General features: G+C 43.9%; 1 protein-coding gene across 1 annotated transcript in view; it reads right to left on the bottom strand.

Moving 5' to 3' along the window:
- Positions 1-1,614: 1,614 nt before the first annotated feature.
- Positions 1,615-22,482, bottom strand: part of LOC141271913 (uncharacterized) — a 36,108-nt gene continuing 15,240 nt past the window's right edge. The window contains exons 6-11 of the mRNA XM_073682150.1: positions 10,553-10,702; positions 10,244-10,423; positions 9,946-10,069; positions 9,765-9,862; positions 9,477-9,567; positions 1,615-2,783 (exon numbers count right to left, since the gene is read on the bottom strand). Coding sequence (XP_073538251.1) covers positions 1,813-2,783; positions 9,477-9,567; positions 9,765-9,862; positions 9,946-10,069; positions 10,244-10,423; positions 10,553-10,702 — 1,614 coding nt within the window. The 3' untranslated portion in view covers positions 1,615-1,812. The remainder of the gene's footprint in view (positions 2,784-9,476; positions 9,568-9,764; positions 9,863-9,945; positions 10,070-10,243; positions 10,424-10,552; positions 10,703-22,482) is intronic.

The following is a 22,482-nucleotide window of genomic DNA, read 5'->3' on the forward strand; positions in this document are numbered from 1 at the left end:
TGCAATACTCTTCTCCATATAGTGAATATACAGTGGTGGCCAAAAGTATTGGCACCCCTGAAATTCTGTCAGATAATACTCAGTTTCTTCCTGAAAATGATTGCAATCACAAATTCTTTGGTATTATTATCTTCATTTAATTTGTCTTCAATGAAAAAACACAAAAAGAATTGTCCTAAAGCCAAATTGGATACAATTCCACACCAAACCTAAAAAAGGGGATGGACAAAAGTATTGGCACTGTTTGAAAAATCATGTGATGCTTCTCTAATTCGTGTAATTAACAGCACCTGTAACTTACATGTGGCACCTAACAGGTGTTGGCAATAACTAAATCACACTTGGAGCCAGTTAACATGGATTAAAGTTGACTCAACCTCTGTCCTGTGTCCTTGTGTGTACCACATTGAGCATGGAGAAAAGAAAGAAGACCAAAGAACTGTCTGAGGACTTGAGAAACCAAATTGTGAGGAAGCATGAGCAATCTCAAGGCTACAAGTCCATCTCCAAAGACCTGAATGTTCCTGTGTCTTCCGTGCGCAGTGTCATCAAGAAGTTTAAAGCCCATGGCACTGTGGCTAACCTCCCTAGATGTGGACGGAAAAGAAAAATTGACAGGAGATTTCAACGCAAGATTGTGCGGATGGTGGATAAAGAACCTCGACTAACATCCAAACAAGTTCAAGCTGCCCTGCAGTCCGAGGGTACAACAGTGTCAACCCGTACTATCCGTCGGCGTCTGAATGAAAAGGGACTGTATGGTAGGATACCCAGGAAGACCCCACTTCTTACCCCGAGACATAAGAAAGGCAGGCTGGAGTTTGCCAAAACTTACCTGAGAAAGCCTAAAACGTTTTGGAAGAATGTTCTCTGGTCAGATGAGACAAAAGTAGAGCTTTTTGGCAAAAAGCATCAACATAGAGTGTACAGGAAAAAAAAAGAGGCATTCAAAGAAAAGAACACAGTCCCTACAGTCAAACATGGCGGAGGTTCCCTGATGTTTTGAGGTTGCTTTGCTGCCTCTGGCACTGGACTGCTTGACCGTGTGTATGGCATTATGAAGTCTGAAGACTACCAACAAATTTTGCAGCATAATGTAGGGTCCAGTGTGAGAAAGCCTCCCTCAGAGGTCATGGGTCTTTCAGCAGGACAATGACCCAAACACACACTTCCAAAAGCACTATAAAACGGTTTGATAGAAAGCACTGGAGACTTCTAAAGTGGCCAGCAATGAGTCCAGACCTGAATCCCATAGAACACCTGTGGAGAGATCTCAAAATGGCACCCTTCAAATATCAGGGACCTGGAGCAGTTTGCCAAAGAAGAATGGTCTACAATTCCAGCAGAGCATTGTAAGAAACTCATTGATGGTTACCGAAAGCGGTTGTTCGCAGTTATTTTGGCTAAAGGTTGTGCAACCAAGTATTAGGCTGAGGGTGCCAATACTTTTGTCTGGCCCATTTTTGGAGTTTTGCGTGAAATGATCAATGATTTGATTTTTGCTTCATTCTCTTTTGTGTTTTTTCCTTGCAAGCAAATTAAATGAAGATAATAATACCAAAGAATTTGTGATTGCAATCATTTTCAGGAAGAAACTGAGTATTATCTGACAGAATTGCAGGGGTGCCAATACTTTTGGTCACCACTGTATAAATATGTAACTGTGAAATATTCAAAGGAATGTTGCATATAATTAGATTTTTAGATATCATATGTATAATAATAACTTCATATGTTTTAATTCAAATCTAAGTTCTAACTTTCTTGTTTACTTCTTTGTCGTTACTTTGACTCTGTTATATTTCCCACCTTCTAGGTATGATACTGGATGCTCCCTCTGTGAGATATTTGATGTTTAGTAAGATTACTTTTATTGGAAAAACATTTCCCACATTCTGAACATGAATATGGCTTCTCCCCTGTGTGAGTTTTCTGATGTTTAACAAGACTTTTTTTATCTGCAAAACATTTCCCACATTCTGAACATGAATATGGCATTTCTCCTGTGTGTGCTCTCTGATGTGTAACAAGATGTGATTTATATGCAAAACATTTCCCACATTCTGAACATGAAAATGGCTTCTCCCCTGTGTGAGTTCTCTGATGTTTAGCAAGACTTTTTTTATCTGCAAAACATTTCCCACATTCTGAACATGAAAATGGTTTCTCTCCTGTGTGAGTTCTCTGATGTATAACAAGCCTTTTTTTATCTGCAAAACATTTCCCACATTTTGAACATGAAAATGGCTTTTCCCCTGTGTGAATTCTCTGATGAATAACAAGATATGATTTATATTCAAAACATTTACCACATTCTAAACATAAATATGGCTTCACCCCTGTGTGAATTTTCTGATGTTTAAAAAGACTTGATTCATAAGGAAAACATTTCCCACATTCTGAACATGAAAATGGCTTTTTCCCTGTGTGAATTTTCTGATGTCTAACAAGAGTTGATTTCTGGCTAAAATGTTTCCCACATTCTGAACAAAAAAATGGCTTCTCCCCTGTGTGAATTCTGTGATGTGCAATTAGTTTTGACTTAATTTCAAAATCTTTCCCACATTCTGAACATGAAAATGACATATTCCTTGGATGAACATATTTTCCACACTCTGAAGAAGAAAATCTATTCTCCTCTATGTTAGTTTTTGGATGTGTAACAAAAGACTGTATTTCTGGAATAGTGGCATAGACGTCAGTTATGTCTTGAGAGGTATCAAGGTCATCTGATTTAAAAATTGAAGATGTAACTTGTCCCTTTGATCTCTTGGTGCAGTCACCTGCCAAGGATAAAGATTATTTCTGAATACATTAAACTGAATTATATTTTTATAACATTCCTAAAATACCCAAAGAAATTGCAAGTTATGTAGCAAAATTACATTATTTACCAAGACAAAAACAATTAACAATTTAACAGTAGACCTTGAAAAGCAACATGGCTTCTATGAACCAATCCAGCAAAATCTTTGCTCCCAAAGCCAAATATTCCCCTAGCTTCTGAGTTCTGCAGTGTGCCCAAATACTGTTACCATCCACATTTTTAGCATTTCTTTAAAAGGAAGAAGCCACTTAAAAAATTATGGTGGTCGTGTCTCCTAAAGCACAAGCTGAGCACCACTAATTGGGCACTAAAATGGCATATATGCAATTTTCTCTCTCCAGCATCCAATGTGTACTAGTTTCCAGAGATTACCTTGGAGTCAAAATTGTCACTATTCCTAAAGATGAATTAAAGATGAATGAGGGTAATACAGTCACTTTTATGCAGTTTTCTACCTTTCTGTTTTACTGCAGTTCTGTTTGTAACAAATGTCACCCCCAGCCTTTTTTCATGGACCATACTGTAATCATGCCAACATTAGCATTTCCTGTCCTCCATATGGTGGGTGCATGTGTGCCTTTGTTCCTCTCTGCAGGGGAACTCACTGATACACAACTTTTCAGACTGACTGGAAACTGGACTTCTGGGACCTTATTTCCTTCTCAGAATTAAATGTAGCTTATGGCTTATGGGGTGAGTGTGAGCACCTTTGCCCAACTAGGGTGCTGATCCCAAGAGAGGTAGAACAATAAGCCACGTTTGGTTTGGTTTTGCCACTTGGGGCACGACAAAGGATGTTGTGCAGGCCGTGGAGCTGATGGGAGACGTCGCTCTCTTCTTCCATTATTTTCAAATGTATTCGCGTCTTTAAGACACGAATACATGTGAACAATGTGGTACCGGGACAGGAGCAATGTAGGTTCGTCAGCCCCCGCCCCGACGTGCATTGGTGTGATGAGGTCAGCATGCTATTGACCTCATCACACTGCTGCTGGAGCCAGGCCCCACAGGTGGTGAGGAATCAGCGGGCACCAGTAAGCTCTCCAGGAACAGCCAAAGATTAAATATGTTTGGTGTTACTTTCCAGGGTACAGTATGGATCAATGGAGGACATTATGGGGCAATTAAGGTGGGCTGCAACTATTTTATTACGCGGACATTGTTGACCCCTTTAACAGGAATATTTTTCCTTTCCAGACTCTTAGAGAACGGTTCAAACTTCCACTTAAGACCTACCGTATATTCCGGCGTATAAGACGACCTGGTGTATAAGACGACCCCCCTACTTTCCTGTTAAAATATAGAGTTTAGGATATATTCACCGTATAAGACTACCCCTTTTCCAACGCATACCAAACACCGGTAAAAATTAAAAAAAAACAGATTTGAATTTAACATGGTCCTTTTTTAATTTAAATTCTTATGACATGCAGGTATATAGCAGGAAAACTGTCACTCATAAACATATTAAAATAGGGGGGACCCCACGTCATTTTTTGGGGGGGTCCCCCATTCTAATAGCTAGTAAAGGCTAGGTATTCAGCTGGGGGCTGATATTAGTAGCCTGGGAAGCTCCGTGGGTATTACCCCCTTCCCAGACTTCAAACATCTGCCCCAGCCGTCTGCTTAACCTCCGCTAGAGACTATAATGATGGTGGATCCCACGCCAATTTTCTTTTTAAAAAATCCTTTATTTTAACACTAAATGACAATTGAGGGGTTAATAAAGATGCAGTCCCTAAATTATTAATTTTGTAATTAATTTTTCCCAAAAATGTTGACGTGGGGCTTCGCCATATTTTTGTGTCCAGCCAGGTACAGCAGGCAGGAACGGGCTGCCCCCAACCACCAGCTGCCTATTTGTACCTGGCCGGACACAACAATATAGGGAAGCCCTTTTTTTTTTAATTATTTCATGAAATAATTAAAAAAAAAAATACGTGGGGCTTCGCCCTATTTTTGTGTCCAGCCAGGTACAACTAGGCAGCTGGGGGCTGGAATCTGCAGCGCAGGGAGGCCCAAGCTTTCTGGGCCCCCCCTGCTGCAAATTGCAGTCCGCAGCCACCCCGGAAAATGGCGCGTTCATAGAAGCGCCATCTTCTGGCGCTGTACCCAACTCATCCAGGGCCCTGGTGCGGTGGCTCACTGGGTAATAAAGGGGTTAGGGCCAGCTTGGCATTATCAGCTGGCCCTAAGCCCGAAATTCATGGGGTCACGCCAATATTAGACATGACCGCCATGAATTTCTAGTAAAGTAATTAAAAAAAACACAACACCCAGAATAAAGTCCTTTAATTGAAATAAAGACACAATTTTTTAATGTTCTAAATTAAACCATACTTACCATCACGCCCATTCCAGCTGAAGCCAACGATCTCCTGCAATAAAAGTAAAATAATAAAGCAACCTCATCCTTACCTCTCCATGGTTCCCAGGACCGGTCCAGCTCTGCTACATTCACATGACAGGCTGCACCGCAGCAGAACGCTGCCGTTCAGCTTGCCATGCGGCAGACACTGAGAAGCGCAGGCATGCTTGTGCTCCTCAGTGTCTGACTGTGACGGCATCCAGATGAGCCGAGATCATGTCCAATGAACTCGGCTCACCTCATGCACGTCACTGACAGCGTGGGAAAATTCTCCTGCTCCCCGCATGCGCAGTAGAAGTTTCCCACGCTGTCAGTGACGGACGTCCAGGAGGTGAGCTGAGTTCATTGTCGGCTCATCTGGATGCCGTCACAGAGAGACACTGAGGAGCGCAAGCATACCTGCGCTTCTCAGTGTCTGCGGGATGAGAGGCTGGATGGCAGCGTTCTGCTGCGGTCCAGCCTGTCATCTCGATGTAGCAGAGCTGAAGCTGTCGTGGGAACCATGGAGAGGTAAGGATGAGGTTGGTTTATTATTTTTCTTTTATTGCAGGAGATCGTTGGCTTCAGCTGGAATGGGCGTGATGGTAAGTATGGTTTAATTTAGAACAATAAAGGATTGTGTCTTTATTTCAATTAAAGGACTTTATTCTGGGTGTTTGTGTTTTTTTTAACTTTGACTATGGGGTTAGTAATGGGGGTGTCTTATAGACGCCTCTCCATTACTAACCTGGGCTTGATGTCAGCTGGCATTATAAGCTGACATCAACCCCAGCCCTATTACCCCCTGCCACCGCACCAGGGCAGCGTGGAAGAGCGAGGCTAAGTGCCAGAATTGGCGCATCCTATGGATGCGCCATTTCTGGGGCGGCTGACGGCTGGTGTTTCTAGCCTGGGAGGGGGCCAATATTCATGGCTCCCTTCCTGGGCTATTAATATCAGCCCCCAGCTGTCTGCCTAGCCTTTGCTAGCTATTAAATTAGGGGGGACCCCACGTCATTTTTTTGGGGGGGTTCCCCATTTTAATAGCTAGTAAAGACTAGGTATTCAGCTGGGGGCTGATATTAGTAGCCTGGGAAGCTCTGTGGGTATTACCCCCTTCCCAGGCTTCAAACATCTGCCCCAGTCGTCTGCTTAACCTCCGCTAGAGCCTAAAATTAAGGGGAACCCCACGCCAATTTTTTTAATAATAAATCCTTTATTTTAATACTAAATGACAAGTACAGTAATCAACACTGTCACTGTACTTCATATATATGTGACTGACATGTTTCTATCTATCTAATCTATGTGTGAAGCTCTATTCTGTCTGTTATAAATTGTCGGGTACCGCTGCTGAATTGCCGGCCGGCTTTTTTAAAGAGACAGTGCATGAAAACACTATTATTTGTTTTAATAAATCCTTTACACTAAATGACAAGTACAGTAAGCAATACTGTCACTGTACTTCATATATATGTGACTGACATGTTTCTATCTATCTAATCTATGTGTGATGCTCTATTCTTTCTATTCTAAATTGTCGGGTGCCGGCTTATGCCGCTGCTGAATTGCCGGCTTTTTATATATTGTCACAGAAGCGATGCGAACTTCCCTGCTCCGGACACAGCGCAGCGCTTCTGTGACAAGTGAAAGCTGTCGGCACAGAAGTCCTGCCCTGTGTCCGGAGCTGGGAATACGCAGCGATGTGTCAGTTTCAGCACAGAAGCGCTGACTGTCTGGACGTACCGCCGCCGTATTTTAACTCCCTCCACCTTATATTAACTCCGACATGGCAGGGATACGGCCACGGCAGCTTATTAACACCCCCAGAGTATCCCCGCATGTCAATTTCTGAAAGTTCAAAAGCATTACCGGCGTATAAGACGACCCCAGACTAGACAGAAGATTTTTCAGTCTTCAAAAGTCGTCTTATACGCCGGAATATACGGTACTTCTCGTACTTACAAATCCATCACCTAGCCCTGATTTTATATAAAAACACAACTTTCTCCATCCCCACTCCCTTTGAGCGACTCTCTAAGGGGAATCCATCTACAAAGGGATTGATCACAGACATCTATAACATACTGTTCCCCCTCGAAAACATACTTATATGACTAAGTGGGAGAGATATTTGGGGAGGGAGCTCCCGACTCCTATCTGGCAGGTTATATGGTCCAAGGCAGCTAAATCATCCCCATGTGTAATACAAAAGGAAAATCAATACAAGACACTGATGCATTGATATCATACCCCGGAGGTTTTGCATAATATATACCCTACCACGTCAGATAGATGATGGAGATGTCTGGGGGCTGTGGGCTCATTGCCACATATAGTCTGGGATTGCCAGACAATATCCCCCGTTCTGGAAGAGAGTACAGGGGTTGATTTCTCAGGTGTTAGATGTGGAGATCCCTCTGGACCCTGTGACTTATTTGCTTAATGTTCCCCCCATCTCTATGAGAAAGGGCCCTGCCAGGCTGCTTCTCCATATCTTCATATCAGCAAAATGTTTAATAGCCTCGTACTGGAAGAAAAGATCAGCTCCCTCCATGAAAAAACTCAGGATGAAGATTAAAGAAACGAGAATTTTGGAGAATCTTACGGCCTGTATTAATAATCAACCTGAGTTGTTCAATCGCATCTGGGCTCCATGGAATAACTATGTAACCAAGCTATCCAACTGAAGATACGTGCCTTCTTTCTTTCTCTCTCTCTCTTTTCCCCTATCTCCTCCCCGTACCCTACCCATCCTTAGATGATACATAGGATGTCTGACCTAATTCTAGGGAGAATAGCAGTGTTGAGCACTGCGCCACTAGAAGAAGCATCTAAATTGTTTTGCTTAATTTTGTTATAACTATTCATGTGATAATGTTGTTATTTATATGAGAAAAAGGAAAATCTTTCAAATTAAACAGTTTAAAAAAAAAAGGTGGGCTGAAAGGGGGCATAGTATAGTGTACGGTGAAGGGGTACTTTATGCAGAGAAGTAGTGTGGGGAGATATTATTGAAAAGCGTAGTTTAGGGGGATATTATGGAGAAGAGCATTGTTGGGGAGATATTATGGAAAGGGGCAGTGTGAGGGTAGATATTATGTAGAGGGGCAGTGTGTGGGTGACATGGAGAGAGGTGCAGTGTGGGGGTGGGGTATAATATTGAAAGAAGTGTGGGGGATTATGGAGAGGAGCAGTGCGTGTGGGTGACAATATGGAGAGAGGTGCAGTGTGGGGGTGGGGTATAATATTGAGAAAAGTGTGGGGGATTATGGAGAGGGGCAGTGTGTGTGGGTGATTATAGAGAAGAACAGATATTTTGTGCAGGATTGTACAGGAAGCACAGTGAGGGGGCAATTATATATTCAGTGGTGAAGATTGGGGATATTTATATTTATGTGGCAGAATAATGATTCATTTATTTCTAAGGGCACCGTGTCGAAAAGTGCTGCTGGAGACGGAGAAGATGGAAGTCTGCAGAGATGAGCTCTGCTCGTGAAATCTCATCATGCCGTCTGTACTACATGGAGACAAAAAGGATGGAAATGACTTGAATCAGAGAAAATGTCACCTATAAGGTACCTGGATATAAATGTCTGTGATCCTGCCAGTGTCTCATCAGTACTCTGGTTCCTGTATGGTACGCAGTCTGATGATGGCTGGTAACAAGAATTCACATCATGTCCTTATCATTGTTAAGGATATACTGGGAATTGTAGGTTCAAGCAATACATTTGCATTTGGGGCTCACGTGACATTACAATTGACCACTGTACTAAGCTTGGTGCTGCATTCATGTACTGACAGTGGATCTGGTGCCAAATACATGTGCTGATGGTGGTTCTGATCTTGTACACATGTAACAATCCATAATGTGCTTCATGGCTATGTTAAAACTAATATTATGAGGAGGATTTGGAAGTTTCTGCTGCAAAAACTCAGTTTAAGTTAGCGTGTCATACTGATTTTTTTTTGGAGCAGAACTTGGTTCTGGTGATGTATTAATGTTCTGATGGTGATTTTAGTGATGTACTCATGTAAGTACCCCAATATTTTTAAGGTGGCCCTTGGGATTGGTTCAGTATTGCAATGTAGCTCTTGGAGCAAAAAATGTTGTGCACTCCAGAATTAGTGTATGTGACATGGTAGTACTCTGTAATTCAAACTGTTGTAGGAGACAATATTTTCTGTTTGCATGCAGTGGTATAGTGGCAGAATGGTGACCTTTAATTGGGATATAGTTGGATTAGCAGTGACTGAGGAGAATCTGTGACTTCTCTGCTTTTAATGGTTACTACTCACCTGGGTAATTATCTGTAGGAATCTCCTCTTTATACCGCTCGACATCCCTTATATGTGTGTCTGTAGTATTAATATGGGTCACATCTTTGCCCTGAAACAAATATTGCAAAAGTCTTAGACAGATGGAGAAGTCACAATATGATCAGCTCTAATCCTGCCATCACCACTGTTCTCATTACACAAGTATACAACATATAATACTGGTGGATAAAATAAGACTGAGCACAAGACCTTCACAGCCATCTACACATCATAGGGGAGATCTCATAACACCTTCTCTCCATCTACCTGATGATCCTGAGGAATATTGGGATTTTCTTGTTTACAGTCGTGTGGAAGAAGAGGACGAGGACATTTCTCTGGTGTTGTCCTCTTACTGGATATAACTGGAGGAAACACATAAAGAGACTGAATTTAATCTTTACATACAGCTAATTATAGGCTGTGTGTATTTAGCCATGTCTATTACCTGGTGATGTGAGGGGCTGGGGAACCTCCATCACAACATCTTTGTACAGATCTTTGTGTCCTTCTAAATACTCCCACTCCTCCATAGAGAAATAGACAGCGGCATCCTGATACCTTATAGGAACCTAACACACACAATGATACAGTCATCCCCCCCATCCTTTCATAGTGTTACTGTATAATGTCCCAGCAATGTCACCTCTGTCAGTCAGCAGCCTGACACATAAAATGATACAATCATCACTGCGATCCCTTCATAGCGTTACTGTATAATGTCCCAGCATTCCCAGCAGTGTCACCTCTCCAGTCAGCAGCTCAATCATCTTGTAGGTGAGTTCTAGGATTTTCTGGTCATTGATGTTCTCATCTATCAGGGGGTGAGATGGAGGCCCCGTGATTGGTCTCAGGGGTCTTCCCCATCCCTCAAACACAGGGGCATGACAACGCTCAGTAGAGGTCTTCTTAACTACTGTGTAATCCTGGTTATGGAGAGACACATTAATAAATCTCACTATAGACATTTCCAGAGTCCTCACCTCTCCAGTTTTGTCCATCTGCTATCCCCATAGATAAGAATGTTGTAATGTGACATTATCAGAATCTCTCACCTCTCCAGTAAGCCGGAAGAGGATCTCTAGGGTGAGGTGTAATATCCTCTCCACCATCTTCTCCTTATCCATATCCATCCTTGACGGATCAATCAGGAAAATTCTCTTATATAGAAGATCTCCACTGAGAGGCTCCAATATTGTAAGGACCTAAATGGGAAGAAGATGACGTTGTAACATCATAAAGATCCCATGGAATAACACAATTACAGGAGATAAGGGAAAGATATCAGGATATAGAACACGTTGTAAGGCAGCCGTTAGACACCTAGTGGTTGTGAGATGAACTTGAAGTAATGCTTTAGTGCATATAGGACTAAAAGGGGTTAATGATCCATGACAGGTTGATTAAGAGCAGCTGAACTGGCTCCTCACCATATCCTCCACCCCTGGGTGTGATTCACTGGGTAAATTGAGGCGGTTTGTCTCACACAGGCTGAACGTATGGAGGTTGCAGGTCTCCTGGATTGAATATCTTTGATAAAGAATATGGAAGCTGGACTCTAAGCCAAGTGGGCTAACCAGCACTATTGTATGGACTGGTTACTTTATGTTTTACCTTGTGCCGGACCAAGGCTGTATTTAAGTTTTCTGGTGACGCGGTTTATGATGATAGCAATAAACCAGCCGGACTTTAAATAGAAATGGGTCCTGTGTCTACCTCTTTAAGAAGCAGATGAGTTGACCTACCACATTTGGTGTTATAAGTGCGTGCAAAGTTCCCTGAGAACACATGTGACTGCTACAGAAGTACTGCATGTCTTGGGTGAAGGCAGCTATAGGCCAGGAAGCAGCGTCAGACTTCATGGAGGACCTGATTAAACAACTGGTGCTAGCCCAACAACAGCAGAAACTGATACAGCAGCAACAGCAACAACAGGACACAAGGAGGAGACAATTAAGCTGCTTACGCAACAGCTCCAGCAGCAACAGGACAAGCAACAGATTGAGATACTTAAAGAAGCGGTTCGTGACACAGCGGTCATTCCATCTCCAAGGTCAGATGATGATTTTTACCTGGAAAGCGATGAGGAGAGCTTTGCAGAAAATGATCCTGGGGACGATACAGAGGCCTTTTTAACAGTTTTTGAAAGGGTCGGCGATAGGGAGAAACTCCAGCCAGAGCAGTGGGCGGTAGTCCTGGCGCCATACTTAATGGGGGAGCCACAAAAGGCCTACTATGATTTAGCCTTACAAGTCGCCAAAGAATATGCAAATTTGAAAACAGAAATTTTGGTGCACTTGGCGGTGACAATGTCCGTCAAGGCACAACGGGTCGACCGCTGGAGATATCACTATGACAAACCTCCTCGCTCCCAAATATTTGATCTGCTGAATCTCGTCCAAAAGTGGTTACAGCCAAAGCCCTCTACCCCAGTACAGATGGTAGAGCGAGTTGTAATGGACCGGTTAGTGCACTCCCTTCCGAGCCCAATGCACACTTGGATTTCCCAGGGTGATCCCCGAAACACTGATGACTTGGTCGGACTGGTCGAAAGGTATCAGGGGGTCGACGCTTCTTTGGGTAGGCAGCCCACTCCATACTGGCGGTGGAGGTTAAAAACGGGGTGGGGTGTCCAAAGTCCAAGGGGGCGGCGGAGGTCATGCCGAGGACCTCATCAGGTGATGTAATTTGCTGGAGATGTTACGGCCCAGTCACATAGCTGCCCTTTGTTCCCTGACCACCGAGCAAATGGACTGTAGCATGGGACGCTGGTGTTCATTCTACGCATATCCAGCATGCAGTGTGGACTGTCCACCTGGCAAAGGGCCCGAAACTTGTCCTGTAAAAGTGAATGGTCTGCAAATGACTGGACTACTAGACTCAGGGAGTTTGGTGACCCTCATGAGGGCCACACTCCCTCTCCAATTGATCCAGGGAAAGAAGGTGGGCGTCTGCTGCATTTACGGTGATGCTAAAGATTATTTGATGGCCAGAATGGTCATTGACACGGCCTGAGGTACTGAGTCCTATGAGGTCGGCGTGGTCCGACCTCACCAACCCCAGAGTTTGACGGGTTTCCCTTCTGTGTAATGGGGGAAGATGAGGAGGTAGTATCCCCTGAGGCAGACATTCCTGAGATAGGGGTGACCAGAAAAACTTTTGGGTTCGCCGAACAGAAACCTAACTCTAAAAGAAGAGTTCAATAAGATAACCATTATAAAAGGCATAGCACAGGAGTCGGGGGCTGACACCAGGTTCCCCTATTTCATGTTGAGTGGAAAACTTTATTGTACTGGTTTACTAAGGTGAGAGAGGAGATAATGGAATAATTGTTGGTACCAGGACCCTATAGACTGTGGGTGTTGGACAATGCCCATTCACATGTCTTGGGTGGACAAAACTCAAGAATGGGTCATGCATAGGTTCTATTTGCCCAGATGTCACAGTGAAATCCTAAAAGGTATTACAAGACCTGTCCCACCTGCCAGTTAAGTGCTCCCACTTCTCACTTCCGAAATCCTCTCGTGCTGCGGCCCATCAAGGCAGAGCAAGAAAAGGTCTCCGTTGAAACGCCAAGTTGGCTGGTGAAGCCAGAAAGAGACACTGAAGACATCACAGTATCCGAAACACTGTCAAAGGCCCAGAAACAGCAATGTCAGGAATTTCTGCAGCAGAACCGGGACTTGTTCTCAGATTTGCCGGGGTGTACAGATGTCATAGAACACGAGGTTCTGACGGAACCCCATGTGCACGTGAGTTCGAAGCCCTACCGAATTCCAGAGGCCCGCTGTCACGCAAGGTGTGGAAAAGTGCAACACAAAGGGAAGAGGGGAAGGGAGCCCAGACTCTAGGGAAAGGGGGGACTGGAGACCTCCTAGGCTGATCTGATATCACCCTGTCTGCCCTACCGTCCCTATATTGGTTCTTCACAATTCACCGTACAGGAACCTATCCCTGTATTTCCCTAGTGTTTGGCCCTGGATAAGGAAGGGGGGATGAGCACTAGTCGATCCCCACTAACAATTAAAGACAACAATGTAGACAGACACGGGGGTAAAATAACTTAGCTTGAGCCGACTTCATAGAGATAACACACACGTCCTCTTAGCACCAGTGAGGAAGTAAACAGACTGCACTCGCTCCAAGCTTTCACAAGGAAACATGTGAATATCAACGGCACCGCCCTGTAGCAAAGTGAAACTATTTAAACACCCAGGCAAGGGTGTCAATTAGAGCAGGAGGGAGGTAGCCGCGGGGTTCTAAAGTGAAACAGCTAAGAAGATGTCAGTAATGCCAAACGAAAAGATCTTCTGAAACCAACTGCAGGGTGACTGTCTGTCACATCTGACACACCCGTAACACCTGTCAAGAACAGATGTCCAAGGAAGTAAAGCGGATGCTGAATCTCGGGGTCATTGAGGAATCTAAGAGAGGGTGGTCTAACCCTATTGTCCTTGTTCCAAAACCCGATGGAGAATGAAGATTGGGTATGGAGAATCGAAAGCTGAATGACGTCTCCAAGTTCGGCACGTATCAGATGTCGCGTGTCAATGACCTGATCGAGAGACTTGGGCCAGCAATGTACATAACCACTTTGGATTAACAAAGGGATATTGGCAAATTCCCATGTCACAAAAAGCCAAGGAGGAGATGACTTTCTCTATGCCTGACTGTTGCTTCCAATAAGTCCGGACTGCAGGGAGCTCCAGCCACATTCAAGAAGACCATGGACTGGATCCTCGCACCCTCAAGAATTATGTTGCGAGGTGAAGTCATCTGGGAAAGGTCTAGGCAATGATTGATGCACTCAGGAAGGCATGGTTCTCTTTAAATAAAAAAAAATGTGTCCATAAAGTGGGCGGTGGACACATTGCAATATGATCCCTTAGGGCGAGAATTTAAATTAAATGTCAGACTATGGCCCACTCAGGTGGATAAGGAAGGAAAAGGGGAAAAATGTGTGTGTTACCTCGCTGGTTGTTAGCGCTGCAGGATTTCCACTTCCATGTAGAACATAGAGTCGGGAGTTTCATGATAATGCCAATCTCCTCTCGAGAATCCCATGTCTAGTGGTAGAAGGTGTCAAACCCAAGGCTTTAGACAGAGGGGGGAGGTATGTAAGGTGGCTGTTAGACACCTAATGGTTGGGAGATAAACTTGAAGTAATGTTTTAGTGCATATAGGACTAAAAGGGGTTAATCAGCCATGACAGTTTGATTAAGAACAGCTGAAAAGGCTGCTCACCATATCTCCGCCCCTGGGTGTGATTCACTGGGTAAATTGAGAGCGGTTTGTCTCTCGCAGGTTGGATGTATGGAAGTTGCAGGTCTCCTGGTTTGCTAAATGACATTAAAGCTGAACTTTAATCCAGGTGGGCTAACCAACATTATTTTATGGACTTCTTACTTTGTTTTACCTTGTGCCGGACAAAGGCTGTATTTAATTTTTCTGGCGACGCGGTTTATGTGGATTGCAATAAATCAGCCAGACTTTAAATAGAAACGGTTCCTGTGTCTACCTCCCTAAAAAGCCAAGTGAGTCAACCTACCACAGTATAGATGTTGTATTCTCAGATTGGATAAACTGGAATGTCAGAAACATCACCCACTTGCAGAACTCTTGATTTGGATGTGATTGTAAAGGGGGACTCCGCTTCTCACAAACACTTGTCCATTCAACTATCACAATAGGCTGAAAATGAGTTAAGAGCACCCCACAGTCATCTCACACATCCACACCACCTTCTCACACCCACCACAACGCCTGCCCTGGTTGGCACACTAGCTCACACGCACAGCTAACTTTTCAAGGCACCCGATAGGTCCTTCTTGTACTTTGGCATACACTGGGTAAAATCCAAGCTATACTTTTCCTCTTTGATGTGGGCACATTTAAAACAGCAAGAAACAAACTTATTACATTTTAGATTTAATATATAAAAAATAAAGTAAAGTACAGTGCTTAAAAAATGACAAATGAAATAAGATTTACACACAAGGAAAATAACAGTTCAAAAATAAAAGGGTTAAATACAGAAACTTATGGATTCACATCTTTACTCTGAAACAAATATTGTAAAAGTCGCAGACATATGGAGAAGTCACATCTATAAGCTCTAATCCTGCCATCTCCACTGTTCTTATTACACAAGTATAAAACATATATAATACTGGTGGATAAAAATAGATTTTTTACTTACTGTAAAATTTATTTCTCGCAGTCTTCATTGGGGGACACAGAACCATGGGATAGTCTGTTGCCACCTGGCGGCTGACACTAGTATTGCAATTAAATAAAAATGTCTCCTCCCCAACAGACTATACCTCGCCTGCTGGAGCCAGGCTTCCACAGTTTTGTGAGAAAGCAGGAGGAGGCGACAAGAATTAAGTCAAGAAGTAACATAACTGTACGCCCAACCGGGTAAGCATGGGAGGGAGCGGTGTCCCCCAATGAAGACAATGAGAAACAGATTTTACACTAAGTAAAAAATTTATTTTTCTTGTTCGCCTCATTGGGGGACACAGAATTATGGGACGTCCAAAGGTGGTCCTAGGGATATAGTATTAAATATAATACTGTTACCATCTAGTCTTCTGCCGTAACTCAAACGGAATTCTGGGCTACTGCCGCCTTCAGTATCTTCTTACCAGGACTTGCATCTGCCGAGGCAAAAGTGTGCACCCTGTAAAACTGAGAAAATGTATGCACCTCTGCCCAAGTAGCTGCTATACAAAACTGCAAAGCTGATGCCTGATGACGAACAGCCCAGGAAGTTCCTACTGCTTGTGTGGAGTACGCCCTAATCCTAAATGGGGCAACCAGGGCCTTAGCCTTATAAGCCTGGATAATAGCCATCTTGATCGAGCTGGCAATGGTTGCTTTAGAAGCAGCATGACCCTTACGAGGGTCTGTGGTATATCAAAGAATCAGAACGCCTAAATGAGGTGGTGGTCGATAAACAGTACCTTACGGCTCTAACAACATCCAACCTGTGCAGAGCCTGCTCAATAGGATGAGATGGAGCCGGACAAAAGTAAGGTAAAATCATATCTTCATTAAGGTGAAAACTCGAAACTACGTTTGGAATAAAAGACAGAACTGTCCTTAACATTACCTTATCCTGATAAAGAATAAGGTAAGGGGCGCAACAAGACAAAGCCGCAAGACCCTCCTTATAGAAGTTTTGGCTATAAGGAAAGCTACCTTATAAGAAGGAAAAGATATAGAAATCTCTCTGGCTCAAAAGGCGGAGACTAAAAAGCCTCCAAAACATGATTCAGATGCCAAGGGTCCAAGGGAGCCTGATAGGGTGGCTTAATGTGTGCCACCCCCTGGAGAAAAGTCTTAACCTGCGGTATAGATGCCAAATCCCTCAGAAACAGAACAGCCGGGGCAGATACTTGACCCTTGAAGGAGTTAAGCACCAGCCCTGCTTCCAATCCGGACAGTACGAGGGAGAACAACCCTGGCAAGGAAAAAGATAATGATTAAGTACTGGTAGACTCACACAAACGAAAATAAGCCCTCCAAGTGAGATGGTAGACTTGCAATCAGGGCTGTGGAGTCGGAGTTGTGGAGTCGGAGCCGGTATAAAATGGACCGACTCCTAAAATATATAATAAATTGGGTACAGTAGTTCAATGCAGTTTGTGGGGAATATTTTTTCATAAGAATTTGGGAAAGTTATGAAATGTCCGTCCTATTCCTGATCTAAGGGTCTAGACTTTTAGTTGAGATTAATCAGTGCTACAGTAAATTTATCACTTAAGCATGAGCCATGTATGAGGGAGTCGGAGTCGCGGAGTCAGTGTCATGGATACTGAGAAGTCGGAGGTTTGGCTTACCGACTCCACAGCCCTGCTTGCAATGCTCTAATCATAGTCTGGATGACTGATTCAGACAGACCTGCTGTCCTCAAAATCGCAACTTTAACAGTCATGCTGTCAAATCAAGCAGCCATAAATTCAGATGGAAGAACGGACCCTGGGACAGAAGGGTCCACGCGGTCTGGAAGAATTCATGGAACATCCGCCAGGAAATTGATCACATCCAAATACCAGGCCCTCCGAGGTCAATCTGGAGCAATGAGTGACTGGCACACCCTCTGCCCTGATCTTCTTGAGAAGTTGGGTAAAAGTGGTAGAGGTGGAAAGAGATAAGGCAGAGTGAACTGGGACAAAGGGATTACCTGGGTGTCGACTGATCTTGTTACAAATCTTGGCACCTTGTGATTTAGTCTGGATGCCAATAGACCTACATCCAGCGTACCCTCCTGCCCACAATTCTACTTGAACACCTCTGGGTTAAGAGCTTACTCTACTGCAGATAATGGCCGCTTAAAAAGTCCCCATTCCAGTTGTCCACCCCTGGTATTTGAACTGCAGAAATTAAAGGAACCTTATCCTGTGCCCACTCCAGAATCCCTGCGACCTCCACCATGGCTGATGGGCTTTGTGTGCCCCCCTGGTGATTGATAGAGGCCATAGCAGTAGCATTATCTGATTGAACTCTGATGGGCAACTCCTGGAGTAAGTGATGCCAATGTAAAAGAGCCAGATGGACAGCTCTGAGCTCCAGCATGTTGATTGGGAGAAGTCTCTCCTGCCTGCTCCAAACCCGTTGAACTGTTAAGTGACAGAAGATTGCTCCCCAGCCAGACAGGCTGGCATCCATGGTGAGCATCTGCCACTGAATGGGACAATAAGAGTGACCCCAAGTTAACAGGGGTGACGTCAACCACCACCTGAGAGACTCTTCACCCATGACAGTACTCCCTGAGAAATTTATATAAAATAACCATCCATCTTAGGGAGAGACCACTGCTTGTAGAACCCTTCTACCAAAAGTTAGATCGGTTGTGTAGGATAAGTCCAGCCTTTAGTGTCTACAGAAGGTTGAAGGAGAGGACCAAGTTGCTGCCTTACATAACTGGTCGATGTGTACCTTCTCTGCCCAAGAAATCACAATCGCTCGAGTGGAATGAATTTTAATTCCTTCTGGTATTAACACACTACTAATAAAAACGGGGCTCAAAAACATACAAGACACACAGTTAACAATTAATTCTCCTCTGATGAGTATGATAACGAAACGCGTTGGGAGGGGTTAATTCAGGACATCTACAGTTTCCAGACTATGCGGGTCTCAATTGGGGTAATGTGTGGCAGGATATTTATACGCCCTTCCCCACCTCCCCCCTCTTTCGTGACCCTATTCTATCCATTTTCTATATGGTCTTTGTCTGGAACTTCAACTACCTGCACAGGACAACCAAATGGTGAGATTGTTCCATTAATTAATTCTATGGTCATTGAAATTTCCACATTTGTGTATATTCCTTTAACTTGTTCCTTTTGAGAGGACAGTGTATGCACCTGTGAGGATTTATGGGTCACTTCTCCTAGTAATTGCCAACTGTGTGTCTTATATGTTTTTTGAGCCCTCTGTTTTTATTAATAACAATTAAAAGTCATGTTTTATTATATACATTTTATCTGCTAAGATAACCCATCCTTGATTGATAGACAACCCACCCATATTCTATTAACACACTACTGGCCGAATAAGCTATACTGATGGCCTCCCTAATCCACACTGCTAAGGTACTCTTTGAGACTTTAAGCCTTTTACTAGCCCCATGAAAGGACACGAACAATGATTGGGTTTTCTTCCACACTTTAGTTGCTTCTATATATTTAATTAGTGCTCATCTGATATCTAGTGTATGGAACTGTTCTTCTTTGGGGTCTTTTGGTGAACTACAAAAAGAAGGAAGAACAATCTCCTGAGTTCTATGGAATCTCTTAGCCACTTTTGGTAGGTAGGTCAGGTCAGGTCTCAAGCCCAATCTATCTTCCAGTACCTAAGTGTATGTTGGATTTACCGAAAAGGCCTGAATATCACTGACCCTACAAGCTGATGTCAATGCTACAAGTATTATGACTTTAAGGGTTAGAAAATTTTATCCTGTCGGAGCTGCTGTTGGATAGCGAGGTTCCCAGTGAGGCGAGGAGACCTCTGACTCTTTCGAGGTCCGTGGAATAGAATGGCCACAAGATTTTAAAAAACTCTAGATTTATTAAAACTCTGCGATCATAAGAGTGATTGCTATGTTACATTAAAAATGGTATATACACATGGTGTATATACATGCAACTGAGTATTACATATACAGAATCACAATTTATCAAATCACAATGTATATGAAGAATACGCTACATCACATTACATTCATAATGAAGAAATACATGTAATGCAGACGAGCACAATTTTTGTAAAACACCCTTAGCGCCATATAAAGGCCAAAGGGTAGGGCTCTGAATTTAAAATGTCTTAGGCTCCCTCCCATGTGTAGAGCCACTCTTAGATATTTCTGATGGACTACATAAATAGGCACATGGTAGTATGCATCCTTCAGATGCAATACCACCAAGTAGCAATCTAGGAATAGGAGTCTTATGGCAGTCCTTACTGACTCCATCTTGAAGGGATGATGAATCAAAAAACTGTTTAGTCTTTTTAAATTGATAATTGTCCTGAAGGTTCCATCCGTTTTTTTTTTTATTAAAAAGATGGGGAATAGAATCTCCTGCCTTCTTCTTCTTTGGGGATCTCTACAAGGACTTCCTTTTAGACCAGACTTAGAACTTCCTTTTCTAAGGCCAACTGTTCTTCGCATGACTTCCTGGCAGATGTTGTTATTAGGTACCACTGAGGGGGTCGGGTGAAAATCCAGCTTCAAGCCATCTTTTATTTTATTAAAATCCAGCAGCTGGATGAAATTCCTTTGCAGGCTGGAAGAAAGGAGGAGAGCCTTCGTCCCAACTGGATGATGGTGTCACTGGGAGGTCATTTTCCCTGCTCAGGAGGGACCCCCAAACATAAACCCAGGGTTCCTTCTCTTCTTATTTTCCCAATTGTACTGACATTTGGGAGGCTTACTTTTGATGTATTTCTACCTCCGAAAGGACCTACTCCTAAAGGTGGTCACCGGCAAACTTTTTATCCCCGCCTTCTCTAGGATGTCATCTAATGGTTGACCAAAGAGGAATTCTCCTTCACAGGGAATGGAGCATAGTTTGGATTTTGACTGCGCATCACCTGGATAGCATTTTAACCATAGTGCTCTTCTAGCTGATTTAGAGAGAGCTGCAGATCTTGCCGCCAACCTCATTGTGTCCGCCAAGGCGTCTGCTAGAAAGGCTGCTGCCCCCTGTACTAAGGGTAGATTAGATAGGATCCTTTCCCTAGAGACATTGTCTTTAAGCTGCTCCTTCTTCTACTGTAGCCAGACAATCATAAATCTTGCAGCTCAAGTACCTATTATGGCGGGTTTCAGGGCACCTGCTGAGAGCATCTAACTGGTCCCTATGAATACCCAGGTCTTCGAAGGGCAGAGAAGATTTTTTCGAAGATTTAGCTACTGCTACATCAATCTTTGGGCTTTTATCCTAGAATAAGGTAGCCTCCTGCTCAAACGGATATTTTCTCTTCAGGGATAAAGTCAATGAGGCCTTCCTATCAGGTCTCTTCAACTGTTCCCGAATTAGTTTTTTAATCTTCTCGTTTACCGGGAATGTACGCTTCTTTCTATCCCCAATTGATTTAGGGTGTTTGTTTCCACAAGCCCAAGGACGGTTCTTATTGCCTTAATTAACCTGCTTGTGTCTCCCAAAGGAGAGAATGGTCTACCACCGACATCATCCTCAGATGATGAAGAGGAAGAGGAGGATGCTAAATAGGAATCGTCCACTGCTCTAAGGGATCTATCTGAATCCGACGATAATTGTCTAAGTCTCTTTTTCTCTTTCTTTGCACCTGTCTGCATCAGGGTTATGAGAGATCTTTAACCTCTGCTTTAACGATTGATTTTATATTTAATGCAAAATCAGGGGCATCCTGACAGACTGAAAGCAAGATGTACACATACTTTTCTGCCAGTCGGATGGTAACGGGGATTTGCAAAGTGCACATTTGTTATTTTTACGCTTTGCAACAGCTTTCCTAGGCCTCTCCTAATTGGTAAAATAACAAACAAGGTGGGCCTGGTTAGCAAAGTAAACTTTCTCGAAGATCACTCACCACCCGTTGTTACTCAAGGACATTGGATATGGAGGCTGGATTAGGTCAATTGGTGTGCACGGGCCTCTCTAGACATTATGAGTGATAGAGAAAAGACAGAAAGAAAGTAGAAGACTCCACTAAACAGTGACATAAAAACTGTTAGATACTAGAGTGCCTAGTATCAGCCCCCATTAGCCAACAGTCTTCCACATCCACATTGCAGGAGGAATCTGTTCCTCGGGTGAGCCTGCTAACTCACGATGACGCGGCCGAGGTGTTTTTGTGCTCCACACCATCTTAACACTGCTGCATTGCGGCCAGGAAGAAGGGGCGGAGCCAGAGGAACGGGAACCCGGAACGCTGCCACTGATTGGCTGCAAGACAGGCTATGCTGATAAGCCGGGAGTAACCCGACCCCCGACTGGCTGGAAACGTCTGGCCCAGTTATTGGCTGAAATATCCCACCAGCCGATTGGCCGAGCGCTCCTACTGATAAACCCCCATGACCGGACCCCCACCACCGCCCGCAAAGAGAGCAGAGAGAGCCGTAGATACCCGGGCAGCCATGTGGCAAAGCACCACTCCAGCCCACCACCTGTCTAACCCCCACCAACTAAGGGCAAGGGGAGCAGATGGGCAAGCAGGACAGCCAGCAGCAGTACCTAGCCAATGCACCAGGACAGTCCCCTTCTCTCTTCCGAAGCCGAGCAGCCTCAGGTAATCACCACCCCAAGAAAAGAAAACAGAGGGGTGGAAGGAGTGGGGAACCAGATTGGGAGGAGGGGGAAAGACCGGTTCACGACAGGGTCATACTTACCTGTCCTGAAGCACCGGATCCCCTTAACTTCTGCACTATGCACATGCGCGCCATGTGGGGCAGCAGGCAAGAGCTAGTTGGCTTACAGACCTCCACACCAGTACT

The sequence above is a fragment of the Phyllobates terribilis genome, unplaced genomic scaffold (assembly GCF_046119375.1).
Source record: "Phyllobates terribilis strain yellow unplaced genomic scaffold, ASM4611937v1 Scaffold_5__5_contigs__length_657084704, whole genome shotgun sequence".
NCBI lineage: Eukaryota > Metazoa > Chordata > Amphibia > Anura > Dendrobatidae > Phyllobates > Phyllobates terribilis.